Source organism: Orcinus orca, chromosome 10 (genome assembly GCF_937001465.1).
Source record: "Orcinus orca chromosome 10, mOrcOrc1.1, whole genome shotgun sequence".
Lineage (NCBI taxonomy): Eukaryota > Metazoa > Chordata > Mammalia > Artiodactyla > Delphinidae > Orcinus > Orcinus orca.
The window spans coordinates 18816833-18844710 of NC_064568.1; the positions used below are offsets into that span (position 1 = coordinate 18816833).

Here is a 27878-nt window from a genome sequence, read left to right on the forward strand (position 1 = left end):
AGAAGCAGGGAATACCCAAGCTGGCGTTCAGTAGTAACAAATATGAAATAGACCATTAAAAAAAAGTTGTAGGAATGTTAAAATCCTTGTTGACTGGTTTTTACGTTTACCCGGCAGCATTCCAATGCTAGCGTTGGCATGGAGACTGGAAAAGGAAACTTTCCACCAATCTGTCACTTGCTACTGTTCCCACTTATTTTACCGTGGATCCAATTTTAACAATTTTTTAAAACATAAAAAAAAAGTTTGATGCTTTTTTGCTTTCTCTTTCAAGACGTTTCTCAAGCATAAAAACACGCATGAAAAAGCTTTCTAAAATCAGTCAAAGATCTAGTTTTCCAAATACTCAGCTGTTTTCATTAGGATAATTGCCTGGTTTTTTTTGTTTTGTTTTTCCACGTTTAGTCTGAATGCTTTGCCATGGGGGAGCCCCACAGTCTGAAAGTAACTTTGTCCCCACTCTCCTCACTGCATTTATTACAGAGGCTGGAAGACGCATCTGCTTTTCAACAGTTTGTGGTCCTTTTGAGACCAGGGAAAGCTGAGGTTTCAGGAAGAAAGTTGGGCTTCCCAAAACTTCGGTGGCAGCAAGTTTGGTATGGTCACACCTAGGATTTCTTGAAATCAATTTCGTTGAGGAAGAACAGTCTGAGATTCTTGGAGCTAGGCTCGAGGTCACAGGTGGAAGGCAAATCTGTCACTGGTCCTCTCATAGGTGGCCTAGAACCCAGTAGGCACTCAAGTCATGTTGACACAAATGAACGAATCCCAGTACCGCCGTATCGCATCTTACAAAGACTGAAGGGTGATTATCTTGGGCTAGGAAGTAAAAGAGAGAGCTGCCTACCCAGAGCTTAAGGGGCCTCAGGCTGGCATCCGAAGCCTGGCGATCTCATTCCGCTTTGGCATCATTCTGAATTGCTCTGCCTGAAGCTGTCGCGATGTTAAAGAGAGAAAATGCATGCGAGGAAAATCAGAGAGCAGAGGGTCGGGAACAGATGTGAGCAGAAAGGAACAGCATTTGAAATGAAAGAAAGAAATTGGACTCCCACAGCTGGAAGCACAGACCCCCTCAGTGTCATCAGGGATGTGGGATAATTTTGCCCTCCCTTTGTTCTCCCCCCCCCCACCCCCGTCTTCCAAGTTCCCAGGGCGTTTGTTTGATGTCTTTTTCTGTTCGATTATTGGACCCTAAGGACGGACCCAGGGTCAGTAGGTGACATACAAAAATGAACGAATTGAGCGGTTCTTATCACCTCCCTTGCTCCCCCCGCTGTGTCCACAGCGCCTAGCACGTAGTAGGCGCTCCTTAAACATCTGGAGAGCAAATGAGCTGCAAGTTTGCGGCGCTGAGCACGTGGGACTGGGGAAACCAGGACAGCAGAGGAGGGTGTCCCCGACCACAAAAGCCATGCGGGCGCGTGCGGAAGGCTGCGGCGGGCGCTGCCTGCGTGGCGCCCGGGGCGGGGGCGCGGGGGCCCGCGGCAGCACGTGCGCGGTGAGGACGTGGGCCGGGCCGGGCCGGGCCGGGTGGGCGCGGGAGGTGTGCCCGCGCCGTGGCCCCCGCGCGTGCGGCTGCCCGGGTGGCGGTGTGAGTCACTGCGGAGTTTGTCTTTATAGCCGCCGGCAGGCTCGCGTGAGACGCCGGCCCGCCAGCCAGCCGCTCCGCGATCCAACCCGCGCGCCCCCAACGGCCCCCCAACCGCCGCCCAGGCCCGAGGGCGCCATGAGTAGCCCGCGCTGCGCCCCGCTGCTGCTCCTGCTGCTGCTGCCGCCGCTGCTGCTCAAGTCCCCCGCGGGGGACGCCGCCGTCATCACCGGGGTAAGCGGCCCCCGGTGCACCTGTCCGCCCGGGTCGCGCGCGCCCTAGAGGCACCGGGTGGGGGGCGGGGTGGCGACCGCAACGGGGAGGCGGGGGCCACCGGGAGGGTCATCCCGGGTGGGGACTCCTGCTCCAGTCGCCCTTTGGCGCACTTGGAAAAGTGCCCTGCTCCCAAAGCCGCGGACGGCCGGGACATCGGGCGCTCCCTGGAAGAAAAAGTGACCACAGTCTCACCTCATCACCTTCATCACCACCTTCTCCCGCTTGCTTCCCCCTCTCTCCTCGTGTTTGGTCTGTTTTTCTCTTAAGCTGAAAGAAGTTTCCTTTCGCGGTTTTCTCAAGCACTTTCCCCAGACGTTCCAGCCTCTATCCTTAAAATTTTAGTGTCCTGAAATGCAGAGGGGCAAGACCAGTACCCCCAAATCCCGGGAGCCTGAATTCTGTAGTCAAGGAGTTTGCTCCCCGAGGCATCCTCCGCAAAAACCCTTGGAAATAACTTGGTCCGAGGACATACGTGCACTTTGAAAAGCAATGTGGACGCTGCCTTCTGGGTTCCAGGTTTTTTGGTTTGTTTGTTTTTGTTTTTCCAGCGTCCCGAGGTTCTCCCTGTAGAAGTTTTCCACTTCCAGTTATTGGTAATGCACCTCCAGCGCTCTGGCTTAATTCTGGAGTAGGTTGCCATGTAGATGTTGCAGTTTAGAGAGATGTCTTCATCATTTGTACAAGCAGGAACTAGTTCGGGTCTCTTCTGCGTCCAGCAGTTTTCTTTGTGTGGATCCGAAGGATGAGTTTACAGCACAAGATAAAAATGTCTAGTCTACGTCAACAATGCAAAATCGCTACCATTTCCTGATTGTTAAATGCTTTACTCTTCTTTTTTAAGTCTGAAATTATTTTACACCTCCATTAAATTATTTCAGATATCTAAGTGCACACAATAGGGTTTAAATAAAACTTCTGTGTTTGAAATGATGATACGCAGATAATGAAATAACATTTAAATTTAAGGGAAATGTCATCGTCTTGAGAAAATTAAGCTCTATTGTCTCCATGTTGGTTAATAGGCTTATAGCACATTGAAAGTCCTCATACTAGAACAGTATGTGGTTACAGCCAATAGATATTTGGGTGACAGCCAAGAGATGCTTAATTATAAGCATTGTGATATTTATTAGAATAGTTTGTAGAGATTTTTACAAATGTATTTGAATTGCTTTGTCAGTCCCTGTGGTTGAAAAAGAGTTTTTACAGGTCTTTCGAATACATGAGAATTGAAACCTGATGAGTTTTTTTCCCCCCTCTTCCCCTGCTGGCTCATTTTAAATTTCTCCTAATCCTCTGAGTCCCAGATTCCTTTGTGATATAAGTATCTTTTTGTTCCATTCACAAGACAACACTATTTGAACAGATCAGCAGTGGGTTAAATATGAAGGGCATTAGGAAACAGCTGTCTAATTAAAAATATATAAACCTATGCAATTCTTTGTATGTCTGAGAACTGAAGCTTTTTGTGTTACAAAATGAAATTTTATCACATTGAATGTTTATCTGTTAAGGTTTAGACTGGGCTTATTATATAATTATGTGTGCTGTTTTTCTTGTTGTTTTAAATCAGTGCTACCAAAAAAAAAGAATTTAAAAAATTTCTCTAAAACAACATGGCAATAAAGAAATGTAGTTATGTTTCCATGACAGGAACCATCTGGAGTCAAATAAAAAACTCAATAACTTATCTAGATATGTCATCTCTAGGCTGTTAAACGTCCAAGTGATTGGTTGAATTTTAAGAGATTTTGGCTGAATTTTGATTGTCTTATTAAAAGAGCTAGTGGGGCTTCAGAATTCCTGCTCTTGAGCATCTGTTGAAGTAAAATATTGCCTGAAACCTCCACCTTAAATATTTACTTTTTTGGGGGGGGTAGTATATATAGTTATTTTTAGATTGATTTATATGGCCACATAAATTTGTTAAAGCAGTATTGGAAAAGATCGTGTATTGAACGTCTCATTATGGAATGTAAAATGGCTACATATGTGTGATTTCTGGCATTCAAATAAAAATTGGAAAAGTGGGAATGTTTATATATTTTCCTATAAATGTTCAAATACCCCAAGATGAAAATTGTAGTTTAAATCCAGATATTTGTTTTAAATAGCTCGAGAAAAAATTCTTATGGAGGAAGGAAAACCAACTCTAAAGCAAGATAGCTGATCACTTTTAACGAAAAAATAGTGAATAAGAGTGTGCCCATATATTTCCATTTTGAGAAGTTATAGCTGTCCCCAAAACCAGGACTCTGAAGAAGTGTTTTAGTTGTTTCCATGAAATCTACATTTAAAATTTGTGTCTAAATTATACACTTTTTAGCTTCTTACGTATATAGTACAGGATGCTTTTACCTTATCACTAGCAAAACATTACTGCACACCATTCAGACAAAGCATCCTGTTTATGGTTGGTTTAGGAGAGAAGAATAGTTCTTCAGATCTATTTTCATGCAAATAAGTTTAGACTTCATTATTTACTTCTACTTAGTCAAGTATGGAAATTCTTCCATAGTTAATTCTTTGGTTATATGTATTTACAATTTTTTATATCAGGAACAACAGTCTTGCGTAATCACTGTAGATAATTGCATCTGTCGCTTGCATTTCTAAATCTGATGGATCTTATAGGATAGTTCAGGTAATTTTGTAATGTACACATATGTATATCCGAAGCCAATAATTTCCTTTTTGCAGGTTACTCACCCAGAAAAGAGTAATATAAGGCAAAAAGTCTTGGTCTGTCCATTCTCAGCCTGTGAGATTTCTTTCTTTCAAAAGGAAATGGTGAAAATCAAGTCAGTGGTGTGAGAAACATCAAATCTCGTGAACCAAAATGCAAATATTTGAAAGAGAAAATGAGTAGTATTTCAAAAATCGACATCAGTGCCTTTATGGGTCTGGAGCATTTCATGCCAGATTTAGAGACCATTTAAATCCCTTTTTAAAATTGGGCCCAATGTATTCTGCAGTTAATAGTTATAAAATCTTGTGATTCGATTTATGGAGTTCCTAATGGCCATGTATGGTAAAAGACTAATATAGACACGTTCTTCAAATTCAGAGCCGGTTCATCCATAAAGCGCAAGAAAAAGAGAGCTCATTTTGTTTTTTAAAAATCTTGTGGTTTAAGATTTTCATAATGTGTGGGCCATTATTTAGGTGATTTTTTTTTTTTTTTTAACCCCAGTGGGAAAATCACTTCTGGTTAGATTTTGTTGTAAATATGTTCAAGCAAATGAAGATAACAGTTCTTTTTTTATATGTAAGATTCTTAAAATCATAGTGGTTGGATATTAAAAGGGCATTTTTTTTTTACTGCTAATTTTAGATCCCCTTAGCCTGAGTCATTCCTGTTATCTGTATTTATGTGTTTGCTTATTACATTTCAGGCCTGCGACAAGGACCCCCAGTGTGGTGGAGGCATGTGCTGTGCTGTTAGTATCTGGGTTAAGAGCATACGGATTTGCACACCGATGGGCAAAGTGGGAGACAGCTGCCATCCGCTGACTCGTAAAGTTAGTATATATATTTGTGTTCTTGGTGCTTCTCTTACATTGCAGTAACTCAACTCTGAGCAAGGCCTGTGTGACATGAAGCCCAGGGTAACGTGCTAGAAGTTGGGAATCAGAAGCTGAAGTTGAAAACCACTTCCTCACTCCTTTCCCTTTCCATTTGAGAGAATTGTATCCTTTACCATCCTTATTCTATTAATCATTTACATATCATGCTTCTCGTGGCATTAGAAGCATTTCATGAAAATAATTTCAAACACTTAAATTTGCTTAAAAAACTTTAGGAGATATATATATATCTATATATATAGATATACATATAGTTTATGCTTCTTTGCAGAAATCAGAGTATGCACGCTCTTGAAAAGATGTTTAACATCAGACCTGCCGAAAAGGCAGAAGTAAATAAGTTTGTGTTTTGGTTTTTGCAGAAAATCATCCATGATGCAGTCACCCTTGTATCTTCACTTGAAAGTCCTCTATTTTGACTCTCTCCACAGGATGCCTTGTTCACAACCGTGGAGGTTCATGATATTTAATGTGCCAGTTTATTATCTAACAGCTCAATATCACAATGCCCTGAACACCACTTTTGAAAAGTGATTGCCAAGAAGTGGCAGGACCAATGGCAGGACTGGACAGGGCTTTAGAGGTTGTGTCCCCAGGGGTTGCAGGCTCTCTTGACTGCAGGGGTCGGGCAGCTGTACGAGACATCTGGAAGGGGGTGGGTGGCAGGCAGGAGAGAGCAGAGAAGTTTGTGGAGCCTGGAGAATCATTGCCCTTCAGATTCAAAACGTTTGAAATACAGTATGAGTACAGCCAGATACCCCAGGGATGCCAGGTTGCAGGTGCCTTGCTCTTCTAGTGGTACGTCTTCATTTACCCAACAGTTACGTGGGGTGCAGGGGCAGGGGTGTATGCTGAAGGACAAGTCCCAGGCCTGGTGGCTCGTTGGCGGCGAGTTCAGTCGCCTGCAGTGTTCTCTCTACACGTGGTATCCTCTCGTCTTAAAATAGGTTGAATGTTTTCAAAGCAAGCTAGATTCCACCTTCTGCTTCTTTTTTTTTTTTTTTTTCCCACATGCGGCTTAGGGTTTAAAACTGTAGTAGTGCCAAACATCTTTCCCGTCCTCCAGAGTTACAGATAACAGCTAATATTTTGACTCTCTTGGAATGAAATAAGGAAGGATGTATATTGGCTTGGGTTTCGCTCTGTGCGCTGTAGTGGGGCCCCTGGTTGATTGGACCCATCTGAAGACGGCATTGGGCTCTCCTGTGGTTTCCTTGAGAAATACTTCCTGTTGTGTTTAGACCTTTCCTCCCTGTGAGCCGGTCTTGTCGTTTGTAAGCATGATATGCACCTTTTATTCTTGGCCATTTTGAGACAGGAAATGTTTTAAACCATTAGTTGTTTGGCTCTGTGCCAGACTCCACCCCTCCACACCCCAGGTGGGGAGGGATGGTGAAGCCCCAGCCGCCTTTGACCTTGATCTCAGTTTTTATCATCTGCCTTATCCAACGAGAGTCATCTTTTGTCCATTGGAGTCGCTGTTGCTGAAAAGTTGACTCTTAACTCACCCTCCTTTAAGACTTACGTTGTCTTCGTACAGTGTTAGTATAACCTCACCTGTGCCCCAGGTACGAGAATCTTGGGGCCAGTTTGCTAAAGCGAGTGAAGAGTGACACATTCTGGGGGACTATTTTTGTATGAATCACAGTACTAGTTGCTGCTCGTTGGATGCAGTGGTGTACCAGACACTGGATACTAAGTGTTGTGGATGTGTTTCTCACGGTAATATTCACAGGAAGCCTGCGAAGAAAGATTTACTTTTGTCCTATTTTCCGTGCAACAGCGTTCGGCCGCAGAGGGGCTCAGTGAGTGGCTGAGGTCCCAAGGTGATAGGTCAGAAGGCAGGCTGTGGATTTCACTTCTGTCTGATGCTCCATTGTCTGTGTGGTCTTAACCACTATATTCTTCTACTTCCGTGAAAGCTGTCATCGTGTTTAATTTGAACATGTTTTTCAGTGCAGTTAACCTGAACTGGTTTGTGTGGGGAAGATGCTCACTGAGATGAGGGACAGTGGTCCAGAGTTGGCCCCTGTCTCATCCTGTAGTTCCGATGAGTTTTCCAAACCTGAGGTATTTTGACAAGAGAACCAGATTCTGCCTCCCCGGGTTCGTCTAGTTTCTAGTTGAGGTTTAGTGCAAGGTCAGTTCTGAAAGGAAACAAAGTCATTCTCCTGCCGTAAACCCAGGGACATCTCTGTGCTGTGTTTATATCACACTTAATAACGAAGTCTATAATAACCGAGTAGGGTTTTCCTAATAGAATTAAGTGATAAAAGAACTGAAGTACTGAAAAAATAAGATTTTAATGTCAGATCTGAACTTACCCCCTTCTCAGATGCCCACTTGAAATGTGTTTCTAGACCTCGATGTTACAGCTTTTCATATTGGTTATTTTTCTGTCTTGAAAACACATTTTCATAGGTCATTTCAATGACCGAGTTCTAGTCCCAGAGTTGTTACTTGTCTTGGGCGAAATTTATCCCGGTGAAAATCTAGTTCTTCGAGAGTATCTTTCAATTATATTCTATTCAAAACAACTCAAGAACAAACATTTTTTAATAAACATATCCTGGTGAAACTCCACTCTGAAGTTTTAGAGCTCATTAGTAGATGGTAAAAACGTAGATAGAAAATTCTTTTTAATGCGATGTGTTTATTACTTTTACCTCCCTGTTTTCTTTTTCTTTGGTTAAAAAATAAAGTGGATTAACTCTGACTGTGGTCCCAGGTATTGGTGCTTTAAAAACACGGGCTATGAATAGGTGAGGACTACACCTACTCAAATTTTAAACTTTCCATTCTGGTTTGGTCTTGACATTAGCCACAAATGTTTGTTTATTTTGATAAAGTGAACAGTATTTGATGAATGAAACTGAGACCTTTAAGTAGAAACTGGTGGCCCCTGAGTTTATTTTACTGTTTTGTTTCTCAGATGTATCAGTTAACTTGTAGAGTTTACAGTCACTGCTAGGCTACGGTTTTGTAATTGTAAAGTTTTTAACTTCAAATTTGATAATTCAAAAATAGAATAAAATATGTCTACTTAAAAAGAATAGGATGCCTGTTTTCTAAACACATTTTTAGGCAAATAATAGTTTTAACATGTATTGATTTTTAACAATTAGTTTTTTAACAATTAAGAATGCATTACTAAATCGTATGTCTATTGGGAATACTTTGCTGTTTAAGAAACATTCGTTTCTATTAATACCCACACTTTTAGAGTTTATAAAGATTAGCCATGTCCATCCCATTCTGATTACCCATTGGCTTTGGAAGTTTAGAATTATGTGACTAGTACTTTTATTCTTATTGCTTATTATTTTATCAAAAAAGTTTAACAACTATGTTTCCTTCAAACAATTAACCTTGTTTTTAAATTTCATTCCATTTTTTATGTTAACATTTTTAGCCCTCATTTTGATTTTCTATTTTTATTTTTGAGCTGCACTTTAAACCTTGACTAATACATTTTCCTTTCCTGAAGCAAAAAATTTCTGATTAAAACCTGGGTCTTGTTCATGTTAAAAAAAAAAAAAAAAGGAAGAATTAAAAAGTTATTAGCTGTTTCTATTTCAGAACCAACTTATGGTGAAACATTATAATTTCTGAATAAAGTATAAATTTTTTTTTAATACTGACTAAAATATAACTAATATAAGTGCAAACTTTAGCGAAAGATGGGTGGAAGAAACAAAGTATGCTCATTTGCTGTCACAGATGTCAAGAGCCACTGTCTGCATTTGCTCTCTCAGGACAGCTTCATGCCCGTGATTACAGGTTCAGATTGGCAGAGAGACTCACAGGACATGAATATGCTTTAGGTTAATACGGGGTTTCTCAACCTGGGCTCTTTTGACATTTTAGACTGGATGACTCTTTGTTGTAGGAGCCGCCCTGTGCATTGTAGGATGTTTATTAGCAGCAGCTCTGGCCTCTACCCCCCTAGATGACAGTAGCACCCCGTCCCAGTTGTGCCCACCAAAAGTGCTTCCAGACATTGCCACATGTTCCCTGGGCAGGGAGGACGGGGGTGTTGGAGGCGGCTGGAATCACCCCGGTTGAGCACACCTGTCTAATACTTCATTTACTTAGCCTTACAGGACACAACGTAGGAAGTACAGCATCTTCGCCTCCTTGGGAACTCATCAGCTCCCTGAGCACACAGCTCCTTTTGCTCTCTCGTCCACACAGGTGCTGTGGCTGCCATACGTGATTGCCAGGGTGTGTGTGTGTCGGGGGTGTCCTCTCGACTCATAGAAACTACCACTCATTTCTTGCAAATCTTTTATGATCCCCCTAGTTCCAGAGACTCAAGGCTCCCCCAACTCAAGTGCAGTTTCACCCAACCAGTGAGGCTGACCCACCATCCCCTGCTTTTCTTTACTTTCTCTGGGGACACACTGCAGTGGGAGGCCCAGGTCCATGTCAGGTCGGCCTCCATCAACCCAGGCCCCAGGTTAACCCTCTACTCACAGGATGGGAGCAGATAAAGTACTGCATGATTTAGGGTTATGTGAGTATATACCTACTCCAAAAAAATTAGAAGAAACAATTTAGAACTTTACCAAATTAAGATACGGTGGCACTCTGCATAGCTATTAAAACCAGAAGCTGTGGGACTTGTCATTTTTATTTTATGCACTGTTATACCATTTGAATTTTTTTGAGCTGTGTACTTCTATTGAAAAAGTTGTAACAAGCCTGGTTTTATTAAGATTAAAATTATAATAGGGCCAGTACTCTTTATGTCACGTGACTAGGCTTTTCTGCACGTGTCCCATTGTGTTTCCTTCTTTTACGCAATTGACCGTCTTGAGAGACAGCACGAATAATACTTCTGTTTCATATCAGGACTGCTTTCTCTTTAAAAGTGCTGCGAATGTATTGGGAATCATGACTTCTCAAGAGTGCTGAAGGTTCTGCCTCGGTAACTTCTAGAATTTGCTGGTTGGAAACCTAGACTATTAGAAACATTGGCTTGAGTGTATAGTTGATTCTAAAGTAAACCATCAAGTTGGTACTGAGTGACGAGCTCCTTGGCTCTGTTTGTACATCTGAAGATGCATCTTCCATGAACACTTTCTCATGCATGTGTGACTGTCAGACACCTATTAGGTTTGTCATACAGTGAATGTAGAAGTAGCAGTGAATGGACCAGTCAAGAAACGGGCAAGTTATCTATGGGGTGTATCGTGTCAGAAGTCGTGGTCTGTGTGGTTAAGAGCTCATAGATGGAGGAGAAAACTGCTACAGGCTGGTCCAGTGAAGAAGGGCTCAGAGGAAGGAGGGAGAAACACAGACTGGATCTTGAAAAAGCATAAAAATAAGAAAAGAGCATTCAGGTATAAAGGGACCTGCAGGACAATCTAATCATTATGTTAAGTTCAGTTGGAGCAGATCTAGGTTGACGCTTCCACAATCTTGGTGCTCTCAGTAAGAAAAAGAATAACACAAAGATATTTTTGAAGGTTTCACAAAAGCACACGACCTAGTGAGCACGTTGCCAGGGCCCCTCCTAGACCCTGGAGGGACCCTACGTAAGCGAGAGCCTTTGGCTTCCGAGTTTGGTGGCATTGGTCAGTGCCAGGCAGGGGGTCTCGGGGTGAAGGGGGAGCTCCAGGACCTGAGAAGGTCACCCCTTTACCTTCAGGGAGGTCACAGCTTGTGGTGGGCACAGGAGATAGGACACACTTGGAGAAAATATTTGTTAAATGCCTGTGTGCCAAGCAGAGTGCTGTGTCCTCAGAGACAAGAGTCCCTTTCTTCCCAGAGCCTGGAATCTGGGCCTGGTGGTATTTGGAAGAAGATGGAGCTGGGTTTGACTGTGACACGTTCCTTTTCTAGCTGGGTGACCTCAGTCAGGTGCGTTAATTCACCTCAAGAGGAGGCCACTTGGCTTGTGTCAAAGCGAGGCAGAAATCTGGCTCCCGCTTTGGTGTGACATTCATACATGATGCCTTGATGTGGCCCGGCCCGTGGCAGGCCGCCAGCGTTAATTTCTTTTTTCTGCTACTTTTGCTGAGGACGACCTACGTGACAAGCCAAAGAGTGGCCAAGGTGTCGAGATGCACAGAGCACCACACTGAAACCAAGAGGACACTTCTTCTGAGTACCTGAAACTATCTTACTGGGTATCTGTCATTAAAATTTAAGTTCCATGAAGGGCAGAGGCCTTTCCTGTTTGGTTCGTCACTGTATCTGCAGTACCTAAAGTAGGGTCTGATATGTTGGTGACAGTAAATGCCTGTTGAATGAATGAATAAAAGACACGTGCTTGGCATTCTCCATGGGTACAGTTTGACACCCTTATTACAGTTAGAGCTCACTTGTTCCAGGCTCCTTGGATATCGCTGTCTGTGTTCATTTTTCTCAACCTCAGCACCGTTGACATTTTTTGGACATTTTTTTATACCAGATAATTCTTTGCTGCGGATACTGTCCCCTGAGTTGTGGGATGTTTAGCAACATCCTTGGCCTGTAGCCACTGGGGGCCGGTAGTGCTGCCCCCTCTTCTCATTTGTGACACACAAAAATGTCTCTGGACGTTACCAGATGTCCCCTGGGGGGCTGGGGGCAGAATCACCCCAAATTGAGAACCATTGGTTCGTGTAGTCGTTTGGGGCTCGGTGAAAGGAATCTCTCAGATCTCAGGGTCACGAAAGGATCATAAAGGTCATGAGTTACAGCATCTCATACCATCCACTTGTAATTGTCCAGGCCATTCCTGCTGCCTCCACCTCCTCTGACGTAGTCTCGGGGGCAACAAATGAGCCAGCTATCCGTGGGCCTTTCGACACACACAGTGACAGAACCATTCTAGCACGCGTCTGCACGGAGCCGATGGCCAAGGTGCCCCCGAGTAGACGCTGTCGTTAGAGCCTTGAAAATAATGCTCTTGCAAAAAGACAGCGGAACTGGAATGGCTCTGCCTGTCCACCTCATACCTCCCCTGCCGTCCTACTGCTTCCCTTTCTTCCCTGTGTATTTATGATCTCAACCATCTCCCTGGCCCTTCCAGAACCATTTTGGAAATGGAAGGCAGGAAAGAAGAAAGAGGAAGAGAAGAAAAAGGAAAAAGGAGGTAAGAAGAACACGAGCATGGGAGCACCCAAAGATAACACCCAGAGTAATCAGCCTTGACCGTTGTTGGACACCCATAGAACTGGGTGCATCCAATCAGTGCAACCTAACAATAAGGTTAGAATGGTTCTGCCACTGTCTGCAGACAGCCTTCTGCTTGATGTATAAAGAAATGATTTAGAGGGCATCTGGAAGATGCATCTCAATTTTCTCCTGAGGACAGATTACTGGTGTGGGGCGGCCTCTTTTGGTGGAAAGAATAGGAAATACGCTAGAATGATACCGAAGAGTTGGGAGGCGGGAAGGATGCATTTCCGTGCCTTGCGGAAACTGTAGAAGGATCCCAGAGGCATGAGTCTGTAAGAGCTGGCCTCTCTCATGTTACCCTGGATCGGGTAATTTGTCATCCCATTTCATTGAATATCCATTGCCTCCAGGCCTGGGGTTAAACTTTCTCCCTATCCCTTGCAAAGCACGCAGGTTCTCAAGAGAGCACCACCCCTACAGGGGAAGAATGGTTTTTGCTCTTTGCCTCTAGAAAGCATACGTGTTTTGAGGGTCCTCCACTTGCCGCGGCACAGAGAACCACCACCCCAGTTGCTGGTTGACCCTCCTCAACCCGGCTTCACCCAAGACATGATGAGCAGGGCTCTTAGAAATAGCAATTGAACAGCTCTTGGAATGAAGCTGACCTTTCACTGCTGGTTCTCCCTAAGCCCAGGTTTGCTTTATTGCATTTCTGCAAATCGAGCTTGCCTCCTTCCCTAATTTTACTCTTATTATCCCCTTGCCCCACCCAGAATTTTGACTTCGTCTCACATCTTTTTTTTTGGTGGTGGGGGGGAGGAATGGTTTCTGGGGGTTATTTTATAAATTTTTTTTTTTTTTTTTGGGCCGCGCTGTGCGGCTTGCGGAATCTCAGTTCCCTGAGCGGGGATTGAACCCAGGCCACAGCAGTGAAAGCACCAAATCCTAACCACTAGACCACCAGGGAACTCCCTCACATATTTGCACAAATGTATGAATTTATATATTTCTCATTATCAGTGAATTTTTATTTGCTCACTGTATACATGTGGTTGTGCCCATAATGTTATGTTCTTCTCAAGGAGCTGCAGTCACAGGACGCTCTAAAAAGAATTAAAATGAGAACAAGTAGAAGGCAGTGTAGCTTGCTGGTTAAAAGCTTGGTCCCTCAGCTCCCCCTGCCAGCCAAGCTTCAAGTTCTGGATATGTGACCTTGGGCAAGCTCCTAATCTCTCTGTGCCTCAGTCTCTTGTCTGTAAAATGGGTAAATTAAAGTATTTGCCATCTTCACAGAGTGGTCGTAAGGATGGAAAAGGATAATACATAAAAAAAATGCTGAGCCTGTTGTTTGATGAATAGTTAATACTCAGTAAACACTAGCTATTATTATTCAAAGAGATTTCTCAACAAAGTTTTTGTTTTTTTAACATTTCCTGCTCTGACTCAGTTTTCTTTTTTATTTTAGGTTCCATTTTTTGGACGGAGAATGCATCACACGTGTCCATGCCTGCCCGGCTTAGCCTGTTCACGGACTTCGTTTAACCGATATACTTGTTTAGCCCGAAAGTAACCACTTTAGAGGAGAAACTTTAAATGTGAACAGCCACACGATGTCCGTAAAGTCTGTTTACCTGTGATTGTGCCAAACAATTAATATGCCAGAAAGAAATGCTATTGCTTCCTCAACTTTCCAAGTAACGTTTTCCTCTTTGATTTTTTTTTTTTTTTTTTTTTTTTTTTGCGGTACGCGGGCCTCTCACTGTTGTGGCCTCTCCCGTTGCGGAGCGCAGGCTCAGCGGCCATGGCTTACGGGCCCAGGCGCTCCACAGCATGTGGGATCTTCCCGGACCGGGGCTCGAACCCGTGTCCCCTGCATCGGCAGGCGGACTCTCAACCACTGCGCCACCAGGGAAGCCCTCCTCTTTGATTTTTAATTGATGTGTTACTTTTCTTTTTTTTTTTAATCGAAAGCGGATTTATGTTTTGAATAGAAATGTAAAGTGCAAGGCATTATGGAGCCAGTTCTCATTCATTTCCCTGTTTGTGTTTTGGTGTGGCTTTTTTTAATGCCAATAACTTCTCCATTTTCACAGAAGTGTGGAGAATAGGAATTTGATATTTTGGTACAGAAACTTTCTTTTTCTTAAAACACCCCCTGCCCCACTGTGTGCACACACATGCACGCACACGCACGCGCGCGCGCGCGCACACACACACACACACACACACACACACACACACACCTTGGTCTCTTTCCCTCACTCCTCAGTGAGTTTTAAGACTCTCATTTTATTGTTTGGCATTTCCCTCTGAGCCTCTAAGCATTTTAAAGTGGGGATCCACATCCTTGAGCTTCCTGGCAGAATCACTGATGAGAATCAAGCTTTTTGCCTGATACTTAAACAGCGAAAAGAATGTGTAGTTGAACTAGACCCCCCAAACTTCTCTTATATGGAGTGGAGGCAGGGGTGCTTCTGAACTTTAACTGAACCTGCTTATGCAAGTGGGTTTCAGGTCTGCAGTTTGACTAGTATGAGGACAAAAAGAATGGAAGTCAAATTAATTTAGTCCAGATTCCTAGATTTGGGATTTTTTTAAAAGAATTTTCCAGTATAATATTACATTTATTTCTTTTCCTTTTTATAAAGTTGCTTTTTTTTTTTTAACGAAAGTCTCCTAGTTAGAGATGTTCTAGAAAATGTCACTCGAAGAGGAAGTATTGATTTTAATCTGGCTTAACACTAGTTATCATTTTTAAATCGGTATTAAGTTGTCATTTAAACTTTATTTGTAACCCAAAGGTCTGTTGTAATGGATTGCCTGACATCCCGTCATTTGTACCTGTATCAATATTGCTGTGTAAAAATTCTGTATCAGAATAATGATGGTACTATATATCATTTGATTTATTTTTAATATCATATGCTTATTTTTGTCACAGCTGTCAGTTGGTATTACAAGCGGATTTCTATATAGCCCACGTTCTAAAATGGGTAAAGACTCCGAAGTCGGTAATATAGCACTAACAGTGTGTAAGTTTTCATCTTATGTACTGGAAGGTTCTGTTTGCATGAGTTTTAAGGTAGTATAAAAATAATGTGTTAAATCAGTGAGGTTTTGGAGCATGAAGGAAAATTATGACATGCAAAACTGACTGTGATCAGGAATGGACTCACAGGACTTCACTGTCTTGATTCAGCAAATAGTAACAGGGTGTCGATCATGGGTGGTTAGGCAGGGTGCTAGGTGCTGGCCGTACAGCGATGCCAGTGTAGCCTGGCCTTGAAAAACCCACCAAGTGTTGTAAATGGATTCAACGTTGCAAATAAACAACTTCTGGAATGTGTTTAACTGACTAAAGTGGCTGTGCTAACCCACTAACAGTTGCAAAAAAAAAATTGTCCATTTTGTAATTATTTATTCATCCAGGGCTTACAAATGCACATTATGTGTAACTTTACCTCTGGAGTAACGTGTCCCATAAGTGTATGGGATTTTGCTGTACTAAGTACCATACTTGGTCCTAGAAGGATTAATTTTGGTTCAGTTTAGTTTGGGTTCAAGAAACATTCCTTAGTCAGTTTGTTGGATAAGAAAAATAGACTTCAAGTGGAATTATGGGTAATTTTGCTCAATGCTCTTTTTCTATAACGTTCAACATGTCCTTTTTCATAAGTGGTGAAAATTTGATTGGGTCCATCGTCCGTTTCCCCCCAGGTTAAAAGACTTATAACTTTTATAAAATTTTGCTTTTATATATATCAACTTAATATTTTAAATCGCTACCTAAAAACTTAGACTGCATGTACACAGCCAAGAGAACAAATGTGAAGCTTGTGTAGAAAACTTAGAACTGTACCTACTGACTCACTACGATCCAAAGAAAAACAGAACTTTGTCATTTGTTACCTCTCTCCATCGTTATTATTTTTACTGAGGAGTGTACCCTTCTATTTGGTTATTATTTTTTAACTTGTTACCAAAGTTAGCACCTATCAAACCATTGTTTCAAAAACCTTGTGATCATGCTTCATGGAGAGCCTTTAAAATAATTCTGTGCAAAGCACACAAAGTCTTGGGCTATAAAGATGGTGGTGCTGTTTCTTCCAGTCCCTGGGACAGTCTCTCACTGAAGCTGGAACTTCGTAGGCCAGAATTTCTGAAAGTAAGGTAAAGTGAGAATTTATGCAAGAAAACTTAAGTCAACTATCTAGTCTGATATAAATATTGTGAATGGATTCCATCCTTTCTAAGGTAGAAATAGACCTTATGCCAGCAGCTACTGACCAAACTCAAATGGACCTTTGGATTTCTTGGCAAACATTGATTTTCATGAAAACTGTCATGTCTGACTTGAGCCTTTTTTTAAGAGCAGCATTTTTTTTAACTGTAGAAAAGTGTGTGCCAAAACTGTGCCCTTACAAACCCGGTTATCTAACTGAAAACCTTCATCCTTCCCAGCATATCCCTGTGTCTTTTGTTTTACCAAACCAGACCAGTGATAGGTGAAACACATAAACAGACTTTACCCATCACTGGTTCTGTTATCAGAAATCTCACCCGACTCTTTCCTCACTTCATTTTTCACAAGATTATAAAGTCAGGCACCATTTTAATGGTTTTCACAAGTGGTGTTTTCTCACATGACTGGGAACAGGCCTGTTCCCTAGAGACAGTACTGAGGCTGGCATGAGTGTGTGTGGTTCATTCTTCAAAGCAAACAAGCAAAACAATAACTTCTTATGGAAATTTTTAAACATCAACAAAACTAAACCAGATTGTGTGAGGAAGCCTCTGTCTCCATCATGCAGCTTTTTATCAATAATTATCTCCATGCCAGTCTTGTTTCACCTCTACCCACCTCCCGCCCCACCCTCAAACCTTCACCTCTCCTGTCTTGTCTCGAATCAAATCAGTTTCATCCCTTCTCCATAGGGTCCACTGTGAGATGGACAGGCACAGCCTTGTGTGTTGGTAGTAACATCAATCCTTCTTTTATGATGGCTCTCTGCTTAGATGTTGCCAAGGCCCTTTCACTGATCAGCCTGTCCTCCTAAACATTTCCTCTTAAGATATATTTTTGAAATCTCAAGTTGGAGTTCAAAATGGAGGAGCAAAATATTTTCAGACCCAGGAAGTGCATATATGAATGAATATTTACTCTTGTATAAAATTTTAAAAGAAAATATTTGCTGCTCAAAGTAAGAAATTTTCACAGTAATATTGCTAACTATGTATTGTGATTGGGTTCTGGGAGTTAAATGTTGTCTGCTATCGTTAGTCCGTTGGACAACTGATGTTAAATATTCCCTGTTAATTCTCCTGGATTCGGTTAGGGAGGGGGAAAATCCCTGAATGGAAGGTATGGCTGGTAGACTCCAATTGTCTTCCACAATTCATTCATCCATTCTCAAATTCTCTCTCTCCCCCGCCCCTCCCCCGTCCCTCTCTCTTTTCTCTCTTTCCTCCCTCCCCCCTCCTCCCTCCTTTCTCCCTTCTTTCTCTCCCTCCCCTTGCCCCTCCCCCAAGAGGTTTTACCTGGGTACCGGGTCACTCATCTGGACATCTAGAGACTGCATTTACCAGCAACCCTTAGCCAGATGTGACTTAGCAGTGGAGCGTGGGCAGAAGTGATATGCCTCACAGCCTTAAAAGTAAATTGCACTCCCCTTCCTCTCCAGCAGGGAGATGCAGCAATGAGTCTGGCTCCTTTGGACCCAGAGAGTGAAGGTAGGGCTAACCCACCAGTGGGTCACTGAACGACTTCCTGAAGCAGTCACCCAGCAGCCCAGAGAAGCAGTTCAGCCACTCCGATTCGAGGGCTCTGTTCAAACACTTCCGCTTCTCCCCTAATCAATATGAACGGAATCGTTTTTTCAAAAGTGCATCATTTGGTTAATACCTCTTGCTGTGATCTTAAAAACTTTGTTCTGGTGTTCTTGCACAGTGAGTGGTTGCCCTGCAGAAGGTGGACTCAACCCCCAACCCCCCAAATTGGTTTGGATGTTGGGACAGATGCTGCCACACACACTGGAAAGACGTGACAACATTGATGACTCACGTCGTGGGATTTTCTGGTGAGAACAGAGCAGGTGCACGTCAGCCCAAAGTGGCAACAGCGAGGCAGTTTGGTTCGTTTTAGCTTTTATTATGGTCAGGAGGCAGGGCTGGGTGAGAATTCCTACCTGCTGGGGTGGGGAAGAACAGAGAGGAGAGTGTGAGGCTGGAGTGTGGTCAGTGCTTAAACATCCAGAATGGAGTTTTCATGTTTATTGCAGTCCTGAAAAAATATCATAATGAGAAACTGATAACCAAATGGAAGAAGAATCTTCAAATCAGAAATGGTTAAATTCACATTCTTTGGTCACAAGAGCATTCCTGTTCGATACACTAGGAAAATGTGTAAATGTATTTTTTTTTTTTCATTTTGGCTGCGTTGGGTCTTTGTTGCTGTGCGTGGGCTTTCTCTAGTTGTGGAGATCGGCGGCTACTCTTCGTTGCGGTGCGCGGTGCAGTGGCTTCTCTTTTTGCGGAGCACGGGCTCCAGGCACGTGGGCTTCAGTAGTTGTGGCGCACGGGCTCAGTAGGTGTGGCATGAGGGCTCACTAACTGTGGCTCGCGGGCTCTAGAGTGCAGGCTCAGTAGCTGTGGCGCACGGGCTTAATTGCTCCGCAGCATGCGGGATCTTTCCGGACCAGGGATCAAACCTGTGTCCCCTGCCTTGGCAGGCGGATTCCCAGCCACTGCACTACCAGGGAAGCCCCTAAATGTATTTCTTGATGCTATTGTTTCAAACTCAAATATGTCATCTACCCACGGATTAAGAAATTTGGGAGACAGAGTCACTGAGGCTCATTACAACCGCACATTTTCTTATGACGTTTAAATGAATTTTAATCTCACCAAGAGGTGCTAGAAAAAAAAGAATAAACTTCAAAAGACAGACTTTCAGTGAACGAAGCTGTTTTTCCAACTAGCAAAAAGTAAAGTAACATGCCGTTAGCAGAAGACTAATCACGCCTTTGTATAATTGTGTTCCTTTTAATAGGAGCAGGTATTAAATATATATCTAAAGGTGTTGAATTCTAATATCTTTATAAAACTTATAAAGTAACTTACAAATTAAAAAAAATCTTTTGTCAGACCACATGTCACCCTACTCATAAAGGATTAGAACAATTATGCAAATCAAATTCTAGAAATAGCTTTGGTATCCCATAATTCCTCAAGATAGATATGCAAATGAACTGGATCGTGACTGTGGGTTAAAAGAATTACACACTATACGGTTAAACTCTTTAGTATGTCACTCTCCAGAATGAATACCTGTGACAGGGGTTCTTTCCTATCTGTTCTTCCTTTTTTTTTTTTTAACATGTTCTTTTTTTTCTTCTGCTAAAGCACATTGCAATGCAAATTGGTCAGGACTCAGGGACTATGGGGGAAAATATAACGGGGTGGGGGGGAATAAATATGTTAAATGAAAAAGGTGAGGACAAGTTTCATCCCCTCATGCATTTTAAATTTTATGATCTCTAGAGAATATTTTAATAAGGCATGTATTAAGTCAGCGTTGCAACTTTAATAATTTTTCAAAGCCTTTCAAACTTACAGCACATCTACGTATCTTCAAGAAAGTGAAACCATTTATTGCACCCTCCAGGTTCCAACACAGGTTCTAACCGAAAAACAGTGTGTGCTTCTCAGATATCACATCCTGGCAGAAAGCAAGATTTTCATCCCAGAAAGCTACGCAGACTGGCATAACTCAGGTAATAAAAATATCTCGAGTGATGTTTTTAAATATACACTTTCCTACCAGTTTACATCTTCTCTACCCAGAATAGGCTGGCCACTTAAAACTTAATTTGTAAATGACTAAATTATTCCTCCTAGAAGCTAAGTGGTAAAATAGCTTTAATTTACTTGTCTCCTTAATGTTACTGAGAAATAAGACAGTTGCATTTATGCCTTGACGTTGCAGCTTAAAACATTTGTGCATGTTTTCTCTGTGTAATTTGAAGTGACTTTGAGTCTTCAGGCTTTCAGATATAAATTTCAAGCTGTTTATTTATCTTAAATGCCTGCAACCAGTATATAGGGTGAATCGAATACTTACTAAGACTTTTCTTCTCCTTTTCCCTTGAGCAAAAGCTCAAAATACCTTTTTCTGTAGGGTGAGCCTGCTACTCCTCCTTCCTTTGGAAAGAGAGGAGAGTGGTCTCCTGGAGAGCTACCTGTTTGATTTCTGTTCGGTTCTGACATTTCTAATCTGACTTGCTGGCTCTCCCTGCAAAAAGATTTTAGGTAACAAACTTTCTCCATTCAAACGACCACATCCCTTACTGGCACTTGAGCATTCGCATAGAGTTGGAACAGAAAACTTTGAAGAGAGAATTATGTGGTTTTATTTCCCTTAGAAACACTTATTTTGAAAATGGACCCCAGAGTGAGGAGAATGTGGGAACCAGAAAGATGGGGAAGGTGGAAACTGGACAATTTTTTGTTCCGTCTTCTGGTTTTTCCTGCTTTCCTCAGTAGGGCAACCAGAGATAGTCTGCCTAAGGGCCCTTTCGGGGCAATCAGCTGTGAGGTCTGTTCTCCTCATTATCCCGAGCTCTTTTTCTCGATCCCTCTTCTGGCGTATCTCATGTTCTGCCTTGATTTATGGTTTGGGGCACATTGGCCAGGTTTCTCCAATTACCTTGCTAACTCATCAGCAAGAGAACTGGACCTTTCTTATCCTCTGTGTTCCCCTGCACTTCCCAACATAGAAACTGGCTTCTTATTCACTTAAATACCTTTGTGACCACTTAGAGGGGTGGGATAGGGAGGGTGGGAGGGAGGGAGACGCAAGAGGGAAGAGATATGGGAACATATGTATGTGTATAACTGATTCACTTTGTTATAAAGCAGAAACTAACACACCATTGTAAAGCAATTATACTCCAATAAAGATGTTAAAAAAAAAAAGAAAAGAAAAACAAAAAGAATCCTGGCTGCTTCAGTCATTCTTGTAAAACAATAAAATTAAACTTATTAAAAAAAAATACCTATAGATTAGATGGATTCATTCAGGTGGTTTTCCAGATATCTATAACTAAATTTGTCATACTAAAAGCTTAAAAATACACTGATCATGGTAACAGTTTTTATAAAGTGCAATTAAATAGAACCAGCCTTGTAATAGTTATTTTTAAAAATCTTCTCGATTTATTTCAATCTAAGAAATCAAGTCAAATCTATTTTATTATATTTTTCCAGAGCCAGGTTAATCTGACAGTTAACAGCCGGCTGAATGATCTGATAACTGGAAATGTGAATTGAATTAAATAAGCCTAATTTTAAAAAATTTGTGACTACAGTTCCAGCATATCAGGCATATCTGTCAAGGGAGTGGAGAGGATGGAATTGTTTTAAGTATTGTTGCAGTTAATTGTTGCTTCAAATAACAGGCTTTCTGAATATCAGTGCCTGAAGCAATAGCAGTTTTTATTTCAAGACCAGAAATCTAAAATCTAGAGATATGAGGTTGCATGTTTGGGTAAGTAGATCAACAATGTTAAAACAGATGTCTGCTCTTTTTATCTTTCTGGTCTGCTATTTTCACCATGTTGACAGTATCTCTTCTCATGGTTGCAAGATGGCTGCTGTGGCTCCAAGCATTACAGCCTCATCAAAAATATCCCAAAAGGAAGGAAAAGGGAGGGGAAGAGGGCTCTGTTCTTAGGCTGAGGTAGATCCCAAAAGTCTTGTCCAAGTTGGAGAAAAAGCCTAAAGAACCCCGTGGACTCAGATCAAGTTTGCTTTTAATTTTGTTTACTCGAGAAACAGCTAATAAACAATGCAAAGGATAATGATATGGGTCTAGAATATGGATGGGTGGAGACAGTTTCCCATTACCTCCTTTGCCCCTCACAGAGGGGGTCTTGAAGTCCAGTGGTCTTGGAGGGTCACACAGAGTGGCACGTCTACCAGGTGAATGGAGAACAGTGTTTTGAGTCCACTGCATTTTACAACCTCAGCCATCTCAGTTCACGGACAACTTGAAATGCCAGTAAGCCTGCTACTCAGCCCACCGTGGCACTCAGATCTAATGACTGTGTTTGGAGACTTGGAAATTTTTCAGGACCTGCATGGGGACAATCTCCCCTTCTCTGTAGAGATTAGTTCACCCTTTATGTCTAGGAGTTCAGCCTGTATGTTTGAAAGCTTAACAGCGGTTGAGTTGGGAAAAGAGGAAGTAAGGACTTTGGACGCAAGAAACAACGCAGAAAAGCCATGTTGGTGTGACCCAGTATGGTCTGTTCAGGGCACTGCCAGTGACTTGCAGTGACTGGAGCACAGAGCCTGAGTAGGGAGTGGGAGGATGTGAGACCAGCGCGGGAGCCAGGAGCCCAGGTGTGCACCGTGCGAGCCCAGCAGAGGGGTGACTGGGCCAAGAAGGCCTTCCAGAAGTCTTGGATCTGAGTCCAGCACAAACCTGATATTCAGCTAAGACCCAGGGGTACAGCTGTACAGGTTAGTTATGCCCGTGTCATCCCAGTTATTACATATTGTGAATATTGCCTCTGCTCTAGAGGAGGTGGTGAGGGAGTCCCCAGGCAGAGGAGGGGGACGGGCTTTCTAGGGAGAGCTTATACAAAGGTAACCAGAGAAGGGAGAGGTGGAAATATAAGGGGAAGATGAGGCCAGGGTGGTGGAGGGGCCGGACCATAAAAGGCCTTCTGTGGCAAACCAGAATTTTGCACTTGTATGGGTCATGGAAAGACACTGAAGGGTAGAACCAATCTTGCCAACCCAACGATCCATCCTGACTCAGCCCCAGGACCTGGGACCCTGTTACCTCTTAGGGGCAGGGCGTTTGAAAATGTAGATGGCTGATGGCGAGCCCAAAGCCTTGGCAGAAATGATTGTGTTGTATTTTCTTTCTTTCAAAAAGAGGGAGAAAGAAAGGAAGAAAGAGAGAGGGAAGGAAGAAAATAGAGGAGGAAAGGAGGGAGAGAAGGAATAAGAGAGGGAGGAAGGGAAGAAAGAAGAGGAAAAAGGGAAGAAAGGAAAAGGAAAGAAAAAAGGAAAGGTAGAAACCAACATGGCAAGACTGACAAGGTCTGGCAAGGCTGAATGGTGCGTATGGAGGTTATTCTTCATCATTATGGTTATTGACTTGTTATTCGCCTCCCCACTTTGAGATATTTCAATTTGTAAAAAATGAACATGGTCAGGTGGAAATCTAAAAGTAGATGTAAGTCTTTCTGCAAAGCGATTTGACATATGGTGTCAAAAGACCTAAAGATGCTCATTTTTGACCCAATAATTCCATGCCAGGACATGCACAGATTTATAGACAAGCAATCTATTTTCTTTTGCTTCAAGTATAGACATAACCCATTAATTTCACCTGGGGAGGAGTGGCGGAGGAGTTGTGCTAAATTAACTTGTCAATGACAGAAAATGAGCTATTTTAATGGAAGTCTTCCCCAAATACATTGTTCCTGTCCTGGTACAAGAAGTAGAGTATTCTGAAATACAAGTAACCTTCTCTTGATGATTCTTTATTAATATAATTAACAATCAAAGTACAGGCTAATAAATTCAGTGATGAAAGTAGCTGTTGAGGTGCAAGGGGAGTTTTGCTCCTGCACAGTATTCCTCTGGACAGCTAGTTCCTCTGCATCTCTTGGTTCTTCTTTTTCCTTTACAGTTGGCCGTCATTTCTCATTACTTGTCACTTGAATTCTCATTAGAAATCTCCCATCCAGTCAGAACAAAGCAAAACAAAATACAGGAGTTAGCCCTGACAGCCTAGTTCCTATGCCATGGCAGGTGCTACAAATTCTGACCATCACATAGGCTTAGTGACTTCTGTTTTTTGAACCTGGATCACTTGTGGCTGGTGGGGGGATGTTGGATGAGGAGAGATTTACTTCCTTGGCCTGTCTTTAGATAAGCTAAGATTTCTGATGAGTGGCCCTTGGATAATTAATGTCTACCCGGTCGTATGATCTGGGGAGAAACAGGCTGATAGTTACTCATACTTTCCAAATAGGAGACTGTCTGCATAGACTGATTGACATTTACGGACAAAATAAAATAATGCTGACCATTCTCCTGCAATAAATTGGCCACACCCTCTTATTATGACTTATCCATCTTGGACTGAATATTTAATAGTTTATATTATGTGCAACTCAAATTTCAATATATTTACTGTACCCACTTTAATTATTTTATCAAAATGGTTACTTTGCTTACATTCATGTTTTCTATGTTCATAAAAAAGTTTTGAAGCAGTATATATATATATACTGCTTCTTCCCTTGAAGAGAAGATCTGCAGATTTTTTATCTTGCATTTTAAGTTAACAAGCCTCCAAATGTCTTAGAAATTATGGTCAGCCAAACAGCATGCACTAAAAGGATAATAAAAACATGAGTACCTTACTTAGACGCATATTACCACCTGTCACAGTCTCAAACAACAACAGGAACAAAAACCCACTCCAGAATGAAAATACTGGTATATTTATATAATGCAAAGAGAAATACAGATATAAATCCTCAAAACGGAAGGTACGTTAATAAAAATGTAGCATTATAAGCGAAAAAATACAGTACTTGCAGAATTTAGTCTTTCAACTTAAGGTTACAACGTGTCTAACAAAGAAATAGTACTTAAAATTATAGTTCTCATTATTAATTTAAAATAACCATCAGGAGAACAGCACAGCTTAACCTAGCAAACATTTTAAGGAAATGCTTTGTCTCATAGAAGAGTATCATTATATTCCATCCATTTATACCATGAACAAGAGAATAACAATTTTCAGAGTGGCAATTAGTTTCATAAGACAGAATAAAACTGGGCTCTTCAAAGCACAAACTGTTCCCCTAAAATTATTTTAATTTTTATTGGCAAAAAATACCTAAACAGTTTTGATTTAGCACTCTGCTTGTCTCTGAGCCCTCCCAATCCGTGAACCACAATCAGTACATACAAAAACATGCAATACTGTATTTTCTCCACACCATTACTAACCAAAACACTTTTTACTCTTTTGAAAGGTACAGTTTTACAGAAATGTTTCCACTCAAGATTGGTATGATACAAAGAGCAGTTGTCGCTGACGGGCATTTCCTAGTAGTATAAAGCAAGGTAGGAAACAAATCTTGTGTTGTTACTGATTAAAAATGACTGCCTTGCTACTCGTTCCCATTTCTGCTCTTTAACTTCAATATCAATACTGAACAAAATTCTCAACGCCTTCAAAGAACCACAGCAGTCCAACTGACCCCACCGATGGCAATTCAGAGGGAACTTGAGACCACTTTCCCTCTTTCTCCTGCTGCCAACAGAAGACCCTCAAGAAATCAAACTTGTGAAGTCCCCCTGGGTTCCTCTACCTCAATGCAAAATGCCACTTGAGGTTGTCAAAAATAGCTTCTGTAGAAAACTGGCCATGGTCTTTAGGAAAGGTTGCATGAAAAAAATTAGTTTAGCCTTTATTGAAAAGAAAAAAAAAAGAGTAACTCATGGAATAAAAGACATCAGTGCCAGTACAAAGACTCCAGGGCCTGCTGTCAGGATGAAAATATATTTAGGAGAACAATCGCAAGGAGCTGGGGTGGGGCTGGGACTTCGAAACCCTCCCCCCAAAAGGAGTCTGTACAATCCTAGTGATGATGCACTTCGAGAGCCGTTTTGAAGGCAGCTCAGAAAATTAAAAAGGGGGCAGAAGGGGGAGAAAAGACGTCACTGTCCAAGCCAAAGGGAGAAGCCGGGTTGCGGTGCAGGTGAAGGGAGAGCCACTTATAAACCGATGCCTTTCAAGTCGCAGGGGAGGGTGGCCTGGGTGGCCTGGGGGCTCTGGCAACAGGGGAACTGGGCTCGGAAGCAGTCCCTGAGCTCTCTGTTGAAGAGGAAGCACACGACGGGGTTGATGCCGGCCTGCGCGAAGGTCAGCCACACGGAGGCCGTCAGGTAGGCCTGGGGGACAGCGCCGGGCCGCACCAGGACCCGCATGTAACTGGCCACGACGTAGGGCCCCCAGAGGAACAGGAAGAGCAGCGTGATGGCATAGAACATCTTGCACAGCCTCTTCTCTGTCTTGAACTCCTCGAGCACGAGGAGGCGGCGCGCGCCACGGCCGGGCCCGGCCGGCCGGATGCCCACGAGCGCGGGCGGCGTGGGCCCGCGGCCGAAGCCCGCCGTCCAGTTGGCGGCCGCCTGGCCGGTGGCACCGGGGCCGTGGAAGGTCCAGTCGTGGCTGACGGCGGGCACGAGGCGCGCGGGCCGCATCTTGCGGCGATCGTGGATGAAGAAGAGCAGGCGGAGGTAGACGAGGTGCGTGGCGCCCACCACCACGGCCAGCAGCAGCAGGAAGCCCAGCGCGCCGGGGGCGCCGTCGGGCCGCTGCTCCAGGGCGCACGGCGCGTCCTCCTCGTCGCCGCCGCCGCCGCCGCCGCCGCCGTCCAGCACGGGCGGGAAGGCCGCGGCCAGCGCCAGCGCCCAGGCGGCGCACACCAGCATGGCGGCGCACGGCCAGCCGGCCAGGCGCTCGGCGTAGAAGCGGTGGTGCGCTATGGCCAGGTAGCGGGTGACGCCCACGCCGAGCAGCAGGAAGGCGGCGTGGAAGCAGAAGAGCGCGGCCAGGAAGGCGAGCAGCTTACAGCCCAGCGCACCCGGCGGCGCCCCCGCGGCGGCCGCTGCCCGCCGCGCCGCCAGCATGACGGCCGGGAGGCAGGCGAGCGCGCGCAGCCCGTCGGCCAGGCACAGGTCGAGCAGCAGGTAGTACGGGGCGCGGTGCAGGCTGCGCTCCCGCACGATCAGCAGCGCGAACAGCACGTTGCCCGCGAGGCTAACGCACAGCAGTAGGCTGAGCGTGGCCAGCTTGAGGCCCAGGGCGGCCGCCTCGCCGCCGCCGCCGCCGCCGCCGCCGCCGCCCGGCTCGCTCGCGTTCGCCATCGCGGCCTCCCCGGGCCGGGCGCCGCGCTCCGCTCCGGGGCCGACCCCGGCCTCGCCGCTCCGCAGGCCTGCCGGCCGGCCGGAACTCAACCAAGCGCGCGGGTCTCCGGCGAGCTCCCGGGCCGGCGGGGCTCAGCCCGCGCCCGGGTGACCCCTCCTCGGCTCCCAGAGCTGCCGCCGCGTCGCCGCCATCTCAGGAATGGTGCGCGCAGGAGGCGACGGCCACTCCCTGCGCCTCGGGCGCCGCGGGCTTCACTGCGGACCGGGCCGCGCCACCGCCCGCAGCCCCTGCATCCTCCTCCTCCTCCTCTTCCTCCTCCGCCGCCGCCGCCGCCGCTGCGCCTCTGGGCTCT

General features: G+C 43.9%; 2 protein-coding genes across 8 annotated transcripts; one reads left to right on the forward strand and one right to left on the reverse strand.

The window, feature by feature from the left end:
* Window positions 1–1385: 1385 nt before the first annotated feature.
* On the forward strand, window positions 1386–26086 carry PROK2 (prokineticin 2). 7 transcript variants are annotated; one of them, XM_049715823.1, is made up of 6 exons: window positions 1386–1822; window positions 5260–5385; window positions 12473–12535; window positions 14027–18638; window positions 20225–20333; window positions 21826–26086. In XM_049715823.1, the coding sequence occupies exons 1-4, from the start codon at window positions 1412–1414 to the stop codon at window positions 14129–14131; spliced, it is 705 nt and encodes a 234-aa protein (XP_049571780.1). In that variant the 5' UTR covers window positions 1386–1411; the 3' UTR covers window positions 14132–18638; window positions 20225–20333; window positions 21826–26086. The 7 variants fall into 7 exon arrangements, with proteins under 7 accessions (XP_049571780.1, XP_033280782.2, XP_049571784.1 ...); XM_049715828.1 differs by lacking the exons at window positions 20225–20333; window positions 21826–26086 and having other exon boundaries at window positions 1420–1498; window positions 1621–1822; window positions 14027–15907; XM_033424891.2 differs by lacking the exons at window positions 12473–12535; window positions 20225–20333; window positions 21826–26086 and adding an exon at window positions 11478–11585 and having other exon boundaries at window positions 14027–15907.
* GPR27 (G protein-coupled receptor 27) lies at window positions 25063–27770 on the reverse strand. Its single transcript, XM_004268018.4, has one exon. It carries the CDS (start codon window positions 27523–27525, stop codon window positions 26371–26373), a length of 1155 nt encoding a protein of 384 aa, XP_004268066.1. The 5' UTR covers window positions 27526–27770; the 3' UTR covers window positions 25063–26370.
* Window positions 27771–27878: the final 108 nt, after the last annotated feature.